The 17320-nt window shown below is 56.9% G+C and overlaps 1 protein-coding gene across 1 annotated transcript in view; it reads right to left on the reverse strand.

Moving 5' to 3' along the window:
* Positions 1-17320, reverse strand: part of LRP5 (LDL receptor related protein 5) — a 104031-nt gene that overhangs the window by 24593 nt on the left and 62118 nt on the right. The window contains exons 8-12 of the mRNA XM_060607501.3: positions 8107-8323; positions 6519-6808; positions 4981-5207; positions 3468-3652; positions 844-1167 (exon numbers count right to left, since the gene is read on the reverse strand). Of these exons, the coding sequence (XP_060463484.2) occupies positions 844-1167; positions 3468-3652; positions 4981-5207; positions 6519-6808; positions 8107-8323 (1243 nt within the window). The remainder of the gene's footprint in view (positions 1-843; positions 1168-3467; positions 3653-4980; positions 5208-6518; positions 6809-8106; positions 8324-17320) is intronic.

The raw sequence follows: 17320 nt of genomic DNA on the forward strand, positions 1-17320 counted from the left end.
GGAGGGGTCACCTCGTGGGGGTGTCAGTGAGCAAGACGGCCTCAGTGCAGAAACTGCACCGCTCAGAACGTTTAAGAGGCCAACAGCCACAGCCTGTCAGAATTCCAGTTGGGTGGCTTGAAACAAAGTCACGGCCCCCAGTCTGCCGGCCACAGGAGCAGAGACTCGAGTTACAGGCATCCCCGCTGGGTGATGGGTCACCTGCACCTGTGCTTGACCCCGCAAGGTCCTGGCCCCCAGGGGACGGGGACAACAGGACCAAAGGGAGCCCAAGAGTAGGGAGGCCCAGGCTGGACAGAGGACCCACTGCTTCATCAAGACACAAACACATGGGCCAAGCCCTCGGCTGAGACATTCCACGGGGGGGATCTTTGGACATAAAACACCGTCACTGGGGAGAGTACTCACTTACAGAGCCAGGCCTAGGCCTCTAGGTAACAGGCAGCGTATACAGTGCGAAACCTACTCAGCCACCCGTGAACACCCAGGCACCCCCAGAAAAGGAGCTCCTTTCTAGGGGCACCTGGGTGGCTCGGTTGGTGAAGCATCTGGCTCTTGATTTTGGCTCAGGTCATGATGTCGCAGTTGATGAGTTCAAGCCCCGCGTCGGGCTTGTGTGCTGCCAGCTCGGAGCCTGGAGCCTGCTTCGGATTCTGTCTCCCTCTCTCTCCACCCCTCCCCTGCTTGTGCTTTCTCTCTCTCTCAAAGAGAAATAAAAACGTTAAAAAACAGATGAATCGATAAACGTTAAAAGAAAGAAAGGAAGCGTCTCTCTCCCTCGGCTCCCAGAACCAGCCTGATTTAACACGGGCGAGGGGTGCAGGAGCCAAGAAAGACACTCACGGCTGCAGTTGCGGCTGCTGGGGTCTAGGGTATAGTGTGAGGCGCAGCCACAACGGTGACCGCCAGGGATGGCGAGGCACAGCTGTCCACACTGCCCGTTGTTGTGCGTGCAATCGTTGAGGCCATCCTGGCGGGAAGAGTGGAACACCAGGATGTCCATCACGAAGTCCAGGTGGCCCTGGATGAGGGTGCGGTTCTGGCCACTGGTCTTGTCGGCCCTCTCGATGCTGTGCAGGTTCCAGTCTGTCCAGTAGATGTAATCGCTGTACTGGGTGAGGCCGAAGGGGTGTGGGAGGTCGTCGGCAATCACGACCCGCTCCTGACCTGCGTGGAGACACGCAGACGCGGCATCAGCAACACACAGCCGCCGACAGGTTCAAAGCTGCCTGGCCACCCGGGTCAAGGTCCAAATGTTCAAGTGCTTTGGAAAACGAGCAGGGCCGGCTGCAGCCGGACGCCACCCACCCTGTGACCGGGCAACTCCCCTCCTATCCCGCAAGAGGAGCGCACGTGGGGTCCGCTCGGGCGACATCGATGCGGGTGCGCACGGCAGCAACTGTAAGAGCCGCGAGCGGGAAACAACCCAAATGCCCGCCCATCAGTCGTGCGGGTGAAAAACGGTGGGCAGCTGAAAGAAGCCAGACCCTAAAGAGCACGTGCTGTATGATCACCAGGATAGAAAGTTCTAGAACAGCAAAACCAGCACCTGGAGACAGAAGCCGGGGCAGCAACCACACCCTATACCCCAGCAGCGGAAGACCCTTGGAATGAACCGTGGGGTAACCCAACGATAGCACGGCCACGTGCAGAGCCCGCACGTGATACACCACGCACGGGGCTCTGTGTCAGTGTGGAGATTACTTAAAAATAAAATCTCAGAGGGGCGTCTGGGTGGCTCAGTCGGCTGAGCATCCGACTCCGGCTCAGGTCATGATCTCGCGGTCTGTGAGTTCGAGCCCCGCGTCGGGCTCTGTGCTGACGGCTCGGAGCCTGGAGCCTGCCTCTGATTCTGTCTCCCTCTCCCTCTGCTCCTCCCCTGTTCGCTCGCTCTCTCTCTCAAAAATGAATAAACGTTAAAGAAAAAAAATAATAAAATAAAATCTTAGAAAAGTTTTCTTTGAGACTAGGAAAAACATGCCGCCACGTCAGTATTGGTTATCACGGGGCGGTAAAAATTAGGAATAATTTGCGTTTCTTCATATGGTTCTGTATTTTCGGAAAGTGTCTACGCTGACGATTTTGCCATTGGGAGAACGCCAGTTATTAAGAGGCTCCCCGACTGCTTCCATCAAATGCACATGTGCGCTCCCCGCCCCCCCCCCCCCCGCAAGGGCCCTGTTGCAGGGACAGGTGTCCACAACCATCATGCGTGAGACGCGCTTTCACCCCAACAGCCCCAGGTCCGTGCTCCAGGCGCTGCTCGGCTCTCAGAAGCCCCGTGACCCACCCTTCATCCACCCGGGGGCCTTACTAATCGAGCGCTCGGTAAATGTCTGTGGCATTCAAAATGGAAAGCGTGCCACAGCAGAGTGCCAGCCAGGCCCACGACACGTGGCCACCCTCGGTCTGCAGGGTCCTGCAAGTCTCCAGGGTTTCCGTGGATTTCCGCCCGAGCGTGTCTTCGCTCTGGGGTAATTACTGAGCTTAATTATTTCAGGCAACCACAGCTGTTCGGTGACTGGTTCCCCACATGCACCAACCAGCCTCTTGTCGTTCACTGTGGGCCTGGGGACACATTCAAACCTTGCCGTTGGCCTCAGAAGCCGGCACGGTGAGCGTGCAGGGGCGGGCGGGGGGGGGGGTGGTGGTGGGGGGAGGGCGGCGGTGGTGCAGCCCGTCTGGAGCGGAAACCAGGATGCTGGGGCTGGGACAAGCCATTCAGCCAGCCTGTGCCTTGGTTTCCTTACCTGTGAAATGGGCACAAGCACGCCCACCCCGGGGAGCAGCAGCGATCAGGAAATCAAGTTCTCCCCCTCACACAGGGCGGCCCCATCACCTGGTGCGTTACCGAGAGAACTAACATAACCGCTCTCCTCCAGCGGAACAGAGTCTAGACTTGCACGCCCCGCCCCTACTGCTGGGTGACTTGAAATGAAGCATTTTTTTTCTCCTTTTTTACCTAATCCCAGGATGTCGCGTGTGGCCTGTGAGTGGTCCCAGCACAATGTCCGGCACGCAGTAGGTGCCCAGGGTCCAACGGAGATTAAACGTGTAGCCCTGGAATCTCTCTGTGACCTTGGGAAGATCCTGTGACCTCCCTGGGCCTCAGTTTCCCCATCAATGAAAGCCTACGCTGTGATACTGAAGGAGCAAACTGGACTCCTGGCACACGGCTTAGCTGGGACACGGCTCTCAGTAGGTGTGCAGGAAAGAGCTGTCACCCGGGGCCTCTGTCAACATGCCTACGGCCACAGCACCAGGGGGTGGAAAGGGACAACCCCAGGAGAAGAGAAGGCTGGACGAACAGCCAGGGGTGTGTCCACACCTCCTGTGGGGCCTCGGGACTTGCAGGCCAGAGGGGACGGTGCAGCGGGGGCTGAGAGACGGCCAGCGCCCCGGCCCAGCGATGTCCCATCGCCGCAGGCCAAAGCCCCCGGCCCAGCAGGACCCCGCCTGGCCCTCACCCAGCATGTCGGACGACTCGATCATGTTGGTGTCCAGGTCCGTCCAGTAGAGACGCTGGTCAGCGTAGTCGATGGTGAGGTCGTTGGCCCGGCCCACCTTGTCCACCAGCGTCATGCAGTTGGTCCCGTCCATGAAGGCCCGCACGATCCTGGGCTTCCCGCCCCACTCGGTCCAGTAGACGTACCTGGAAGACACAGGGAGGGCAGCTCGGGCTCGGGTGCGTCCTCTCTCGCTGCAGGGCAGCGGGGGGAGGGACACGACCCCCCCATCTCCTCTGCGTGGCCCCCACCAGCCTGGAGAAAGCCACATCAGTGACATCCCTTCAGGAAGCAGGGACGGGGCGACGTGCTCGCATCCCTCCAGATGCCGTCACCGGGCTGCCTCCCAAATTCCCACAGCAGTGCACCTGCAAGGTTAAGTGCGAACGCACCCGTTTACAGACACCAACTGGGTGCACAGATGGGGTGACCACGTAGCAGAATATCCAGGCTGGGACACTTTGGTAGCAGAGACAAACGCGAATCAAGCTGGCCAGGACGCCGCGGTGACAGGGGAAGCCAGGCTGGGCAAGACGTGGGCAAGTCAGGGTCCCCTCCCTCAACGAGGGCGGAAGACAAGCATGCGGGGCCGGCAGGCACTGCGGGGCCAGGATTCAAACTCAGCTCTCCTGCCCCCAGTGGGCCCTCCTTCCCTTTTCCGCAGCAGCTCCACAGAAGGAAGCCCCATTCCAGAACCGTGTATTACTTGCCCTTCTGCTAAAACCTGGGCCATTCGCTCTGCGCTGTCGTCCTAAAATCTTTCCTTCCCTAACAGAGCGTGTGACAGGCAGGGTCTGGGGCGTGCCATACACATCACTGATGCTTTAGGGGCGAGCGCTGTGTCCGTCGGCACTCTGGTGCAGAGGGAGACACGACCCTGGCCGCTCTGGCCCCAGTGCCCGGGGCAGGGCCCCCAGGCCGGTGGCAGATTAAAGTGGGTGCCTTGCGAGGCAGGTGAAACTCTGCCCAGGAGGCCTATAAGATGCCCTTTGCGAGCAGGCTGGAATCCAAGGACCTCAAAGCCGGCTCTGAGATGGAAAAGTCCGGTGACACGTGGCGGGGGAAGGAGCCCAGCTCTGCTCTCCCTGGCTACGTGACCTTCAGTAAGTCACTCAGCAACTCTGAGCCTCGGTTTCCACATCCGTAAAATCAGGGACGAAGACACTTGCCCCTCGCAGGCCCCCCCAGATGCTGTGCCGAGACAGCTCACGTAAAAGTACCCAGCGTGGCACCCGACACAGTGGCCGCCACTCCTTCCCTCGGCCTCAGTTTCCTCTCTGTGAGATGAACTGGATACATCCAACGGTCCTACCAGCACCGGCCACCTCAAAGCTAGCGGGGGTCATTACCGCTCGAATCACAGAGCGCCCGCTGGACAGCCACCCCCCCACCGGCCACGGGTCATCCCACGCCGGCTGACGGACAGAAGTGGGAGGGGACAGAGACGTGTGTGACAAGCAGAAATGGCTCTCACCCTTTGGTGGGATCCAGGGCCAGTGACCTGGGGTTGTCCAAGTCCCTCCACACGAGGACCTGCCGGAACTGCCCGTCCAGCCGGGCCACTTCGATCCTGTTGGTCCCCGTGTCCGCCCAGTAGAGGTTCTGGCCCATCCAGTCGACGGCCATGCCTTCCGGGTAGTCGAGGCCAAACTCGATCACGTGCTCCACGGAGCTCCCGTTCATGAAGGCTCGGCTGATGGTCTGGGGGCAGGGGAGGAGGCAAGGGCCACGGGTTAGGAAGCGGCATTTGTGCAGACCTCTAACCAGGAGGTGCTTGGCCCACCTGGAACGCGATACCGACCACGTCTGGGGCCAGATTGTCACCAGCGACAGTTTTCAAATAAACGCTTGAAATGCAGCCAAATACAACTTTTTGTTAGGGGGAAAAAAAATGACTTGGTGATATTTAAACATTTACATTTTATGCGCGTATGTATATAGACACGTCCTTTTATCCAAACATCTACCTCGTGACATTTTATCTGGAGGAACCAATGTAACGCAAAAGATGACAAGCTGCTGAAACGTCAGTGAGGCTTGTGCACAGAGGTGTTCACGACCGTGGTAATGGGGGTGGGAAACTGGAAGCCACCACAGCATTTAAAATAAGGGAATGGTGGGGCGCCTGGGTGGCTCAGTGGGTTAAGCATCTGACTTCGGCTCAGGTCATGATCTCACAGTTCGTGAGTTCGAGCCCCGCGTCGGGCTCTGCGCGGACAGCTCGGAGCCTGGAGCCTGCTTCGGATTCTGCGTCTCCCTCTCTCTCTGCCCCTCCCCAGCTCATGCTCTGTCTCTCTTAAAAATAAATAAAACATTAAAAAAAGAAAATAAACGAAAAAACAGGAGTCCAGCACATGAACCAGTTTGCCAAACCCCGCTTCCCTGTTTTCGTGTATATTCATACCATGCATAAAGAAAGCATTTGCTGGGGGTGCCTGGGTGGCTCAGTCAGTTAAGCGTCCGACTTCGGCTCAGGTCTTGATCTCAGGGATCGTGAGTTCGAGCCCCACATCAGGCTCTGCGCCTCCAACTTAGAGCCCGCTTGGATCCCCGACCTCCCTCTCTCTCTGCCCCTCCCCGGTTTGCGGGTGCTCTCTCTCAAAAATAAGTAAATATTTAAAAACAACAATAAATAGATAAAATAGTTCACTAGATCAAGTTACAACAGACGGCATAGCTCTTTAAAGGAGAACGTAAGGGGCGCCTGGGTGGCTCAGTCGGTTAAGCGTCTGACCTCAGCTCAGGTCATGATCTCACAGTCTGTGGGTCGAGCCCCGCGTCGGGCTCTGGGCTGATGGCTCAGAGCCTGGAGCCTGCTTCCGATTCTGTGTCTCCCTCTCTCTCTGCCCCTCCCCTGCTCATGCTCTGTCTCTCTCTGTCTCAAAAATAAATAAAAACATTAAAAAAAAATTAAAAAAAAATAAAAGAGAACGTAAGACCTTTGAGGCAGGGCCGTCACCGGCAAGGTGTTCACGGCAAAGCCGTGCACGTAGGACCCCTTGCAGACTGTACCTTCAGGCTGACGTCCGTCCAGTAGATGTGATTGTTGGACACGTCGAAGTCCAGCGCGGAGGCCTCCTTGACGCCCGTGAGCGGGATGGCCACGTCATTGTTGTTGGTCTCCAGGGAGATCCTGTGGATGGCGGCCCTGCTCGTGAACACCAGGAAGGCCTCGGGGACGATGCAGGTCTTTGTGTCGCTCAGCAGCTCCAGGCCGATGGGGCAGCCGCACTTGGTCGCGCGGGGCGTGAAGAAACACAGGTGGCTGCAGCCCCCGTTCTTGTCCGCACACGGGTTGGTTCCTGGAAGGAAGCACAGCGGCTCTGAGCACGGGCAGCCCGGAGAGAGACGCGTGCCTCGATCTGCCATCACACGTCCCTTCATCCCCGCCGGACGTCGAAGGGGGACACGAGGTGGGGATGACGGCCACCGTCCAGGGAAGGGGCAGTGACAATGACCCGGTGTGTCCGAACTCACGCCGTCCGGCCAGCAGCCTGGGAGGTGGGGGCCGTGCCCACCCCCGTTTTTCAAGCAGGGAAACTGAGGCCTGGAGAGGGGACAGGTGACACAGGAAGTAGCACAAATGTAAGAGTGCCACGTGACGGGACAAGTTACCCTTCCCTGGGCCTGGACTCCTGGCCCGCGGACCGGACCGATGCCCCGGACGGCCCCTCCAGTTCACCAATGCTCTGCAGCCTCCCACACTCGGGAGCCGCCCAGGGCCGCCAAAGGAGTCTCTTCTTTACAAAAGCAGACGGCACTTGACATGATCATTTATTTTTGGCCAGCCTGTTATTCTCACCTGCTGGGGTGCTGCTAAAAATCGGCTTTTAGTGTTAAGTATTTCAGCTAAAATAAAAGAATCTTTTTCCCCATCCCTCTCAGTAAATCCTCGGATGAGAGAGAGACAGAGAGACGAACCCAATTTCTCAACTTTAAATCATATCCCACGGAGACATCTTTTTTCCTAGCTGTTGGGTTTTATTTTTTGTTTTGTTTTCTTTTCTTTTTAAACACTCACAGGCGGGCCTCACCTTCGAAGGTGGATAATCAACACGTTTCAAAAGGCGACTGGTAAAACTAAGGGTACCAGTCCCATCGTCTCTTTACTAGGAGTGCGGGTCGTTGGACAGTAAGGCCCTTCCCAGGGACAGAGAGGCACCCCACACCGCCCCACCTCACCGCCAGGCCGCTGCCCAGCTGCCCCTCTGCCAGGCAAACCTTGCCGCCCCCTGCTCCCCAAATTCCAAGCTCAGGTGACCTCCCTCGTGTTTCCAGGCCAGGCATCCCTAACATCCCAGCTCTGACCACTGCCTGTCTGCAGAGCTAAGGAGGGTCTCACCCACTAGACTGTGAGCTACTTGAGGGCAATTGATGGATCCTCTCTGGTCATTCATTCATTCATTCATCCCCCAAAGGTCTGTTGAGCACCTCCGAGGTAGAGGTGCTGTACTAAGTACAGAGCCCCTGCCCCCATGGAGCCCAGAGACCCGCCCCTCCACCTCCCCTACCACACCCGGACGGGGGGGCCACAGCCTGCCGCTTCTCCCTTGTGCCAGTCGGCATGGCTGACCCGTGGCTGGAGGCTGACCACACTCACCGACAACCTTGGCCACGTTCACAGCCTTGAGCCCCATCAGGTCGGGCAGCTGGTCGATGATGACGTCCCGGGTGGCCTTGACCTTGTGCACACGCTCGATGCTGCGCCGTTGCCAGTCGGTCCAGTAGATGAAGTCCCCTAGCAGCGTGAACCCGAAAATGTGCGGGAGCTTGTCCTCCAGGAGCGTCCGCCTCTTGGTCCCGTCGACGTTGATCACCTGCGGGATGGCAGGCGCAGCTGTGAACCGGCCTCGGGCCTGGGCTGCCTGAAGTACGACAGCTCCCGGGATGCTCGGCTCTGCCCTCACTGGGCCAGGATACAAAGCCGGGCGGCATGGTTCACTGGCCCAGCTGGACGGATGACCTCTGCGGTGACGGAGCTGGCTCAGGGCTCTCCCCGCAGCCTCCCCTACCTGGGTGCGGCCGCCGTGCCGACAGGTGTCCCCTCCCTTCCTGCTGGCAGCGGCTGCCTGCAGCACCAACATGCGGGCCTCCGACCAGGGGCGGGCTGTGACCACAACGTCTGCCCACACGCAGCTCTGGCAGATATCGGATCACTCTCTCGACACAGACTCGAGTTTCAAGAGGCTGGATTACTAACACGCCGTGGGCCCTGGGCAAGACCTTCCACTTGTCTGTGGACCGATTTCTTGCTTGGTCGGGACCAGACGAACTCTGAGTCTGATGACTTCTGGCCCTGAGTCTAAGCCTGTAGCTCTAAGACGCTCTCCATCGGCAGGCCCGCTACCGGCCAATTGCTCTGAGATAGAAAAACTCAATCTTTTTCTGGAAGAATCAGTGCCGAGGCAAAGCGTTGACCACAAAAGCCACAGAGGAGAAAACTACTGTCAGACGCGAAAACGCCTTAACCAACCGAAGCACACAAATGGGGTAAGATGTGATTCCGATGACAGGTGACCCTGCAGAAGCTGACGCTGAAAGGAAGACTCGACAGAAACACGACGGCGAGGCTCTCCGGCTCTCAGGCCAGGATGAAAGAGACATGATGAATGAAAGTCAGGTCCCAACAGGCCTCCCGCAGCCAGATTAGATTTCCAGCTCATCAAGAAAAGTGATAAATCCTCTGTTTCGCAGGTGGTGGGAACGTAAGACAGATCAAATTCATGCTGAACAGAAGAGACTTGGGTCCTCTGCTGTTGGACAGCAGAGGACAAAACTGCTTTGGTCACCTGGGAGGGGCAGGGAGCTCCACGTCCAGCCCGGCCAGTCCCTGCACCCCGTGGACCTCACTTCTCCACCTGTAACTGAGAGGAGTGGCTGGGGTCACCCAGGGAACTTAACCAAAGAAAGAACAACGGCCGGGCCCCGATCAGAACCGGAAGGCCTGGCCCCAGTACGGATCCTGAATGCAGCTCCACACAGGTGGTCCCAACGTGCAGCCCAGGTGAGAACACCAGATTAGGTGATGCCCTTGACCATGAGCTGGGGAGCTGCCGGCCTCGCCCAGGAGGGAGCTCAGGTTGTATTGATTTCTGTGCCCACCTCTGGGCACTATTTCCGGCCCCTCTGGTTTCCCTCCTTCCTCAGCTGGGAATAACCAGGTCCGGGGAAGCAGTGGTCCACACGGACGACACATTCACGCTACAAAGAAAATCATCCACGGCTAGAAAAAGAAAAAAATCACGACTCAAAGCTGTAATATACCAAAATGTCAATACCGCCTTTAAGAGATTTTTCTCTTCCTTCACTCTTTCCATATTTTCTCAACTTTCTTTAATAACGGAATTCCAGACATAAATAAATACACGTTCTATTGAACTCGGGCAAGAGAGTACATTTTTCCTGGCTCAGGAGCAATGAAAATGAGCCCACGGAGGACACGGGGCCAGCAAGGGTGATGGCGTTGGCTGCAGCCCGTCCTCTCTCCCCGCCTCTGCCCCTCCTCGGCCGCCCAGCTGCGCCCACCGCCAGGGAGGGGAAGGGTCCCGCACACTGAGAAGCCACTCTACAACCCCGATCATTTTCCATCCTGGCTGCAGAACCCACGAAGCACCTCGAAGGCTCTCCACCAAGACTCCTAATACTTGAAAAAAATTAACGATCCCAAAATGATTTTCTTATTAAAAAAATTTTTTTTAATGCTTATTTTTCAGAGAGAGAGAGAGACAGAGCATGAGTGGGGAGGGGCAGAGAGAGAGGGAGACACAGAATCTGAAACAGGCTCCGAGCTGTCAGCACAGAGCCCAATGCAGGGCTCAAACCCACAGACAGTGAGATCATGACCTGAGCTGAAGTCAGATGCTCACCGACTGAGCCACCCAGGCGCCCCCCCTAAAGTGATTTTTTATGGCGGCTTTCAGCACACCATGAGCAAATCCAGACCATCCGTAAAAGTTAACTCTGTTGGACGGGGCCTTTAGCCAGTCCTGGAGCCCCAGAAGAATTGGTCTACCGGGAGCACCCACGTCTCAATATTCCAAATTTCCTAGAGCCCTAAGTGGCGCTGAGGGTGGGGAGACAAGACACAGGGCACATGCTCATCTGACTCCTGCGAGGGTAACGCATCCACACGAAGTCAGGAATAACGGAATCGAGTCTGAACACCCGGGAATGTTGGAGCCAGGGGAGGGCATGGGAGACAGATTTTCCAGGTCAAGCGCTGACAAACTTTTCCTGCAAAGGATCATAAATATTTTCAGCTTTGCGGCCATATGGTCCTTGTAACGCCAAGAACAACCACAGGGAGTGTGTAAAGGAACAAGTGTGGCTGTGTTCCAGGAGAACATCGTTGGTGCAGAAAACAAAAATTACTTTCTGGACGCTGAAATGTGAATTTCGTGTCACTGTCACATGTCACGAAATAGCACTTTAATTATTTTTTTCAATCATTTAAAAGGATAAAAACCATTCTCAGTCTGAGAATGGTACAGAAACAGGCAATCTGGCCCACAGGCTGTAGTTTTCCCCCGCTCTAGAATAGAGGGGCCCGTGCCCTGGATTTTCAGGAAAAGAAACTAGTCGTTTTCAGGAAGTTACGGCAAAAATGCTCACGCAGATACCAAAGGCGCCCGGGGGCCAAACTTGCTCTCTCTGACCCGTGGCTTCTGCCCTCCTGTGCTTGGCCAACTCCACGGTCCCAAAGAAGCCCACGCTCAGCCCAGCACTGAGGGGAAGACGCCACACAGGTCTGTGGGGAGGCCCACAAAATGTGGGCCCCAGAAAGTCACCTGGCTGTAGTTTCCTTACACCGAATCCTCTGTTTCCACTGACTTAGTCACGCAAAGAGATATGAGCCCAAGACCAACCCTTTGAAAGCACACGTTTATAGAAAAAAGGCTTCTGTCTTCTTAATAAAAAAAAATTTTTTTAACGTTTGTTTATTTTTGAGAGAGAGAGAGCATGAGCAGGGGAGGGGCAGAGAGAGGGAGACACAGAATCCGAAGCAGTCTCCAGACTCCAAGCTGTCAGCACAGAGCCCGACGTGGGGCTCGAACTCCTGAACCGTGAGATCATGACCTGAGCACCCTAAGATTTCTGTTTTCTGATGGAATCATTATCACAGTCAGACATAAACCAGACATAAATTAAAACTGCCATGGTTATTTTGTTCCACGTAATAAAAAAGATCTTAGACACACACTTGCGTGCACGTGGCTCAGCTGCCGGGATGCCCTGTGCTCTAACTTCTTCCCTGGGGACGAGGGACACACGGCCAACAGGCCTCGAAACCATCACTCTCGCACTGAGTTTTTATTCTGGTGGCACCGGAAGTCGCCTCCATCGACTCAGGAAATGTCAGGAGCAGGGAGATGCATAGATTTTTAACTTCTCAGTCCGTGATTTACCCCCAGCCCGCCGGCCAGCCTGCCCTGCCTGGGTACTCTGTCTGAGAGCACCAGCAGATGTCAGCTGCACTGTCCCAGCCAGAGTGAGACAGCAGGGGGCCTCAGAGAGCCCAGACGATCCAGGGCCCCCAGCAAGTCCACGGCAAGCCACACGCTGGTGACAGGTGACACTTCATGCTGCAGAGACAGGCTGAAGAGCCGGGGCTGGGGGTCGGCCTGCAAGACCATCGTCAAGTCAGAGCAACCCAGAAGGAAAGAGCCGAGGAGGAAGCTTTACAGACGAAGCCTTCAAGGAGCGAGACCACTCCTCGCTTCTACTCAGTAACGGCTTAAACCACCCCCCCACGGACACACACCACAGAGCGTGCAGACGTGAGGCTGCTTCGCGCGTGTCCAGCCGTTTAAAAAACTTTTCTTTACCGTTTATTATCGAGAGACAAAGAGACACAGAGCGTGAGCAGGGGAGCGGTAGAGAGAGGGGGAGACACAGAATCCGAAGCAGGCTCCAGGCTCTGAGCTGTCAGCACAGCTGGGGCTCGAACTCACAAACTGTGAGATCATGACCTGAGCCGAAGTCGGTCGCGTAACCAACTGAGCCACCCAGGCGCCCCAGCCGTTTAAATGCTTTGCCTATTTCAGCGCTGATAATGGGTACAATTCCTCCCTCTACTCTAGAAACAGGAGGCACCAGAATCCGCACAAATAAGCTGGAGGAGAAGGCAGGGCATCAGAACAAGTGCGGCCGGAAAAGCAGCCGAGGCGCCGTCTGGGAAGCTTGAATGTCACCCCCCAGCACCCCGTCCCCTCTCCCCAGCGTCCCCCTGGAGCACTGACTGCCCCCAACGTGCTGCACTGTTGTCCCGTTATCCCGCATCTACGCCCCCATCTAGGACACCCGCCCCCACCAGGGGGCCCTCTGTGCCCTGCTGCTCTCCCAGCACAAGGCGGCGTTCAGTAGACCCCGCAGAATGAACAGGTGCTTGCCGAGGGGTGGGGACGTGATAGACGGCACTGTGATGTGACGGGAATTCTGTTCAGGGACCGGCTGAGCAGCCACGGGAAAGGGGCACCTGCCTGGACAGGGACGAGAGGAGGGGGCCCAGCAAGGGGCAAGTGGGAGCCACAGAGAGCGTGTGGGAGGGAATGATGGAAGGGCGTGGGAGCAGGCACTCCTGACACAGAGCCCGTGTGTCTTGAGTCCCCACCGGGGGTTAGCAGGCGACCCCCACGCCAGATGCACCCGAGAAAGCTCCCATCTGCTCTGGGAACAGCCACTCGCAAACAAGCGGAACGGCGATAATGATGCTGATGACTCAGTGACTGAGCGGGAGCACCAGCACTGGACGGGCTTCGAAGGTGCTTCCAGCCCGGAGAGGCGGCCTCCGGCATTTAGGAAAGGCAGACGCAACACCGTGTGGCCAAGCGCAGGGGACAGAGACTCGTCCCCATGCACGAGGCCGCCGCACATGGCAGGAGGGAACTCCGGGCTTCCGAGGGAGGGGACCGGAGGGCAGCTGGGCACGGGGGCCCCGGCAGCACTCGGGACGGAAGGAGCTGCTGGCGGGAGGCCCCACGCTAGGCTGCCATGGGACTGGCGTCTGCCAGGAGGCACGGACAGAGAGAAGTGTGGGGCGGCGCAGCTCAGGTCAGAGAGAGCTCAGGGAGGCAGTGCGTCCGGTTGCTTTAACGAGCCAAGTGGACACCCTGTGACCCAGGCCCTAGGAGCTGCAGCAGGTCCGAGGAGGAGGGAAGTGCTCTCGCGGTTGGGAGCCCCGCAGGGCAGGGAGGAGAAGGGCGAATGCCCAAGCGGATGGTGGGAGGGGGGGGGGGGCGCGGCAGGCCTGGTCCTGAGAAAGGCTGAGCACGAGCTAAGGGCACCCACGGGGCAGGTGCCTCCAAACCCAAGGGCTCCAGACACAGGAAGAGGGTTAAGGAGGTGTCCCGGGGCATTCCTAGCCCAGAAGGGTGGGAAACTATGGGGCCGCTATGGGGACGGTGTCCACAGACCTCAGCCCCCGCCCATCCTGGAGGGCTCCAACCCGCTCGTGTTGGGGAGGTCGGGGCCGCCCCCCAGAGCGAGCCCGCCTGCCCCCGTGGTGGGGGCCACCCCGTGACTCCCACCCATCGTGACGGCAGCCAGCTGGCCCCCTGAGGGGCTGGCCTGCACCTGACGTCCAGGACAGGTGTCACAGACACGGCCAGCAGGAGGCCCCACCTGGAGGGCAGTGCGGACTCTCCAGCGATTCAGCCTGTCCCATAAATCCCACGTACGTGCTGCTAATGCCATCCAGATGCCTCCCCGTCTGCTCAGGCCGGCATTTCCAGACCTTTGTTCTCCTCCCAATGCAGCTGATCCTATAAAGTCCTCCTCGGGGCCCGATGGCCTCTTCAAAGGGAGAGCCGGCTTATCACCGTCTAAAGTTCCTTTCTTCCAGCGCACACAACCCCACCACGCGGAACGCTTCCTCTCCGCCGGAACGACCCCACGACGTCTGCCCGAGGCCAGCACCCGGGCTCCTCAGCGTCTGGCTTGGCTGCTTCATTGTCACTGGACATAGTTTCTCGGAAGAATGACAGCTGTGGCTGTCCCAGCTTGGTTTCTACGTCCCCTGACCATGGAAAAGCAAACACATCCCCCCGCCCCTCGGCTGTTGCCCCCTGAAGCCCTCAAACTCCCCCGTGACCCCCAGCAGGGGCCTTCTGCACCTGGCCTAGGGGCCTGACCCAAAGGTCTGCCCTAAGGAACATCTGTTGGTCATATTCACCAAGATGGCCCGGCCCCGAGAACACATGGCCAATTTCCTACCACGCTCGGGCCGCCTCCAAGGATGTTCACCTCTGGGTCTGGGGCAGGAAAAGACTCACCGAGTTGACCCGGAGGACGGTCTCCACGTCCGTCCACGTCAGCGGCCCCCCCTGGAGCAGAGGTGGAGGGGCGGTCGGGCACAAACCCCACAGCCGGGGTCAGCATTCCCAAAGCGTGTGTCACCAGAGCCACGGCGGGGAAAGAAAGGGACCCCGGATCATATAGTTGGAGAACACTTACCCAGCTCGTGCCCTCAGAGAAGCTCAGAGTATCAAAGGCCCCCCCCCCAACAGAAACCCTGCAGGGAGGTCACCACGCGTTTCCAGGTTTGCCTGACCCAAGATTCCCAAACGCTTCTGATTCCGCAGCCCCTGCCTTTAGGTTTTCTGGTGATTAGCTCCACGGGGATAGGCAACGGGATTGCGGTGCGTGTTCCTGGTTCGCCCGCGCAGCCGCTGTGCCTTCTGCTCCGTCCCCTACCCCTGGCCCGTCCCCATCTGCTGCCAGGCTGGCTGTTTTCAGTTCCTCTGGTTCCCTGTGAAACGGTGTTCCTACCTCTCTCCAGCCTTGCACCTCTGCCCTTTCTACAAGGCGACGTTTATCTTCTGTATAGTAACCTGACATGTCTTAGGGCTTGGATGTTAGGTCTGTGGATTGATTCTAAAGGTGGAAAACCAGGGGCGCCTGGGCGGCTCAGCCAGTTCAGCATCCGACTCTTGATCTCGGCTCAGGTCACGATCTCATGGTTCGTGAGCTCGAGCCCAGCATCGGGCTCCTCGCTGACAGTGTGGAGCCTGCTTGGGATTCTGTCTCTCCCTCTCTATGCTCCTCCCCTGCTTGCTCCCAAAATAAATAAAAGTAAAAATAAAAAAATAAAAATAAAAATAAAAATAATAAAAATAAAAATAAAAATAATAAAAATAAAAATAAAAATAAAAATAAAAATAAAAATAAAAATAAAAATAAAAATAAAATAGGAGTGCCTGGGTGGCTTAGTCAGTTAAGCGTCCGACTTCGGCTCAGGTCATGATCTCACAGTCCATGAGTTCAAGCCCCGCGTCGGGCTCTGTGCTGACAGCTCAGAGCTTGGAGCCTGTTTCAGATTCTGTGTCTCCCTCTCTCTCTGCCCCTTCCCTGTTCATGTTCTGTCTCTCTCTGTCTCAAAAATAAATAAACGTTAAAAAAATTTAAAAATAAAAATAGAATAGAATAAAATAAAATAAAATAAAGGAAAAGAAAGGAAAGAAAAATAAAAAATAAATAAAAGCAGAAACCTACTTACCACACGACTCTGAGCTAGGTACTGTCCCCCTGGACCTCCGTTTCTCATCCACAAATGGGGACCATGCCATATAGCTCAAAATACACGTGTCCATCCACAGGTGGATGGCCGACGTGGCCCATCCATACGATGGAACGCTATTCTACCATAAAAAGGAGTGACAGGAGGGCATGTCACATCAATGATCCCTGGAACACTGTGCTACGTGAGGAAGCCAGGCACAGAAGGCTGGCTGTCCTAGGACCGCAGTCACATGAAATGCCCAGGACAGGCAACTCCGTAGGGACAGACAGGAGATGCGTGGGTGCCAGGGACTGGGGAGGGGAGACTGGAGACTGGCTGCTTATTGGGTCCGGGGTCCTGGGTGATGAAAATGTTCCGAAACCAGAGAGTGATGATGGTCGCACAGCACCGTGAATGTCTTAGACGCCACTGAGTGGTACGCTTTGAGAACGTGAAAACCGTCATCTCGTGTCATGTCTGTTTTACCGCAGTTCACGACCCCAGCACGCCGCTGCGGGAGTAAACGGAGCAATTAACGTGTCCAGCAACGTGTCCAGCTGGACACACGCAGCCCCAGCCCGCTCCCAGGGGTGGTGGGGTCCGAGGAGACGAAGCCTCCTTGGCCGATCCCGCCGGAAACAAGGGTCTCGTCTTCAGGCTCAGAGGCTCAAGAAAAACTCCCTGTAGCAACGAGATCCCTTTAAAGATGGCCATTTGTAGGGAGTCCGACAGGAAATGGCCACTATTGCAACTGCTTGCGTCTGCCTGGGGGAGGCACCCACGCAGCCCCGAGCCCCCGTCACGGTCCTGCTCAGAAGTGTGGCTGGAAACTCTGCGACACAGACGCGCATCGGTGTCCTCACTCCCCCCCCCGCCTCCTGCAAGCTGCCTGGTGGGGGTCTCTCCGGGAAGCGTGAGGGGAGCAAAGGTGACCCCCCCAGGTGGTGATGCCTAAGGCCGTGATGGGACCAGAAGCAGATGAGGATGATCCAGAAGTGACTACGAGGGAGGGAGGTGTCCATGCTGAGGAGAGGCACGAACGTCAGGGGCTTCCCCGTGACAGGGACACATTTAACTACCGTACCGCCAAGAGCACCTCAGAAAAATACACCCGTGAGCAAAAAGCAAGCTGCCAAAGAAAGAACACATCCAGGACACCACTTACGTTAATCACACAGAATCACGCAGAACAAGACTGTAACATACTGTTCGCGGTAAAAGGAAAGGTCTTTTAACGCCTGGGAATGCCTCACCAAATTCAGGGTAGGGTCACCTCTAGCCTCCACTATGTTGGTAAGATTTTGTGTCTTAAGTGGGG

This window comes from Panthera onca, chromosome D1 (assembly GCF_046562875.1).
Source record: "Panthera onca isolate mPanOnc1 chromosome D1, mPanOnc1 haplotype 2, whole genome shotgun sequence".
NCBI lineage: Eukaryota > Metazoa > Chordata > Mammalia > Carnivora > Felidae > Panthera > Panthera onca.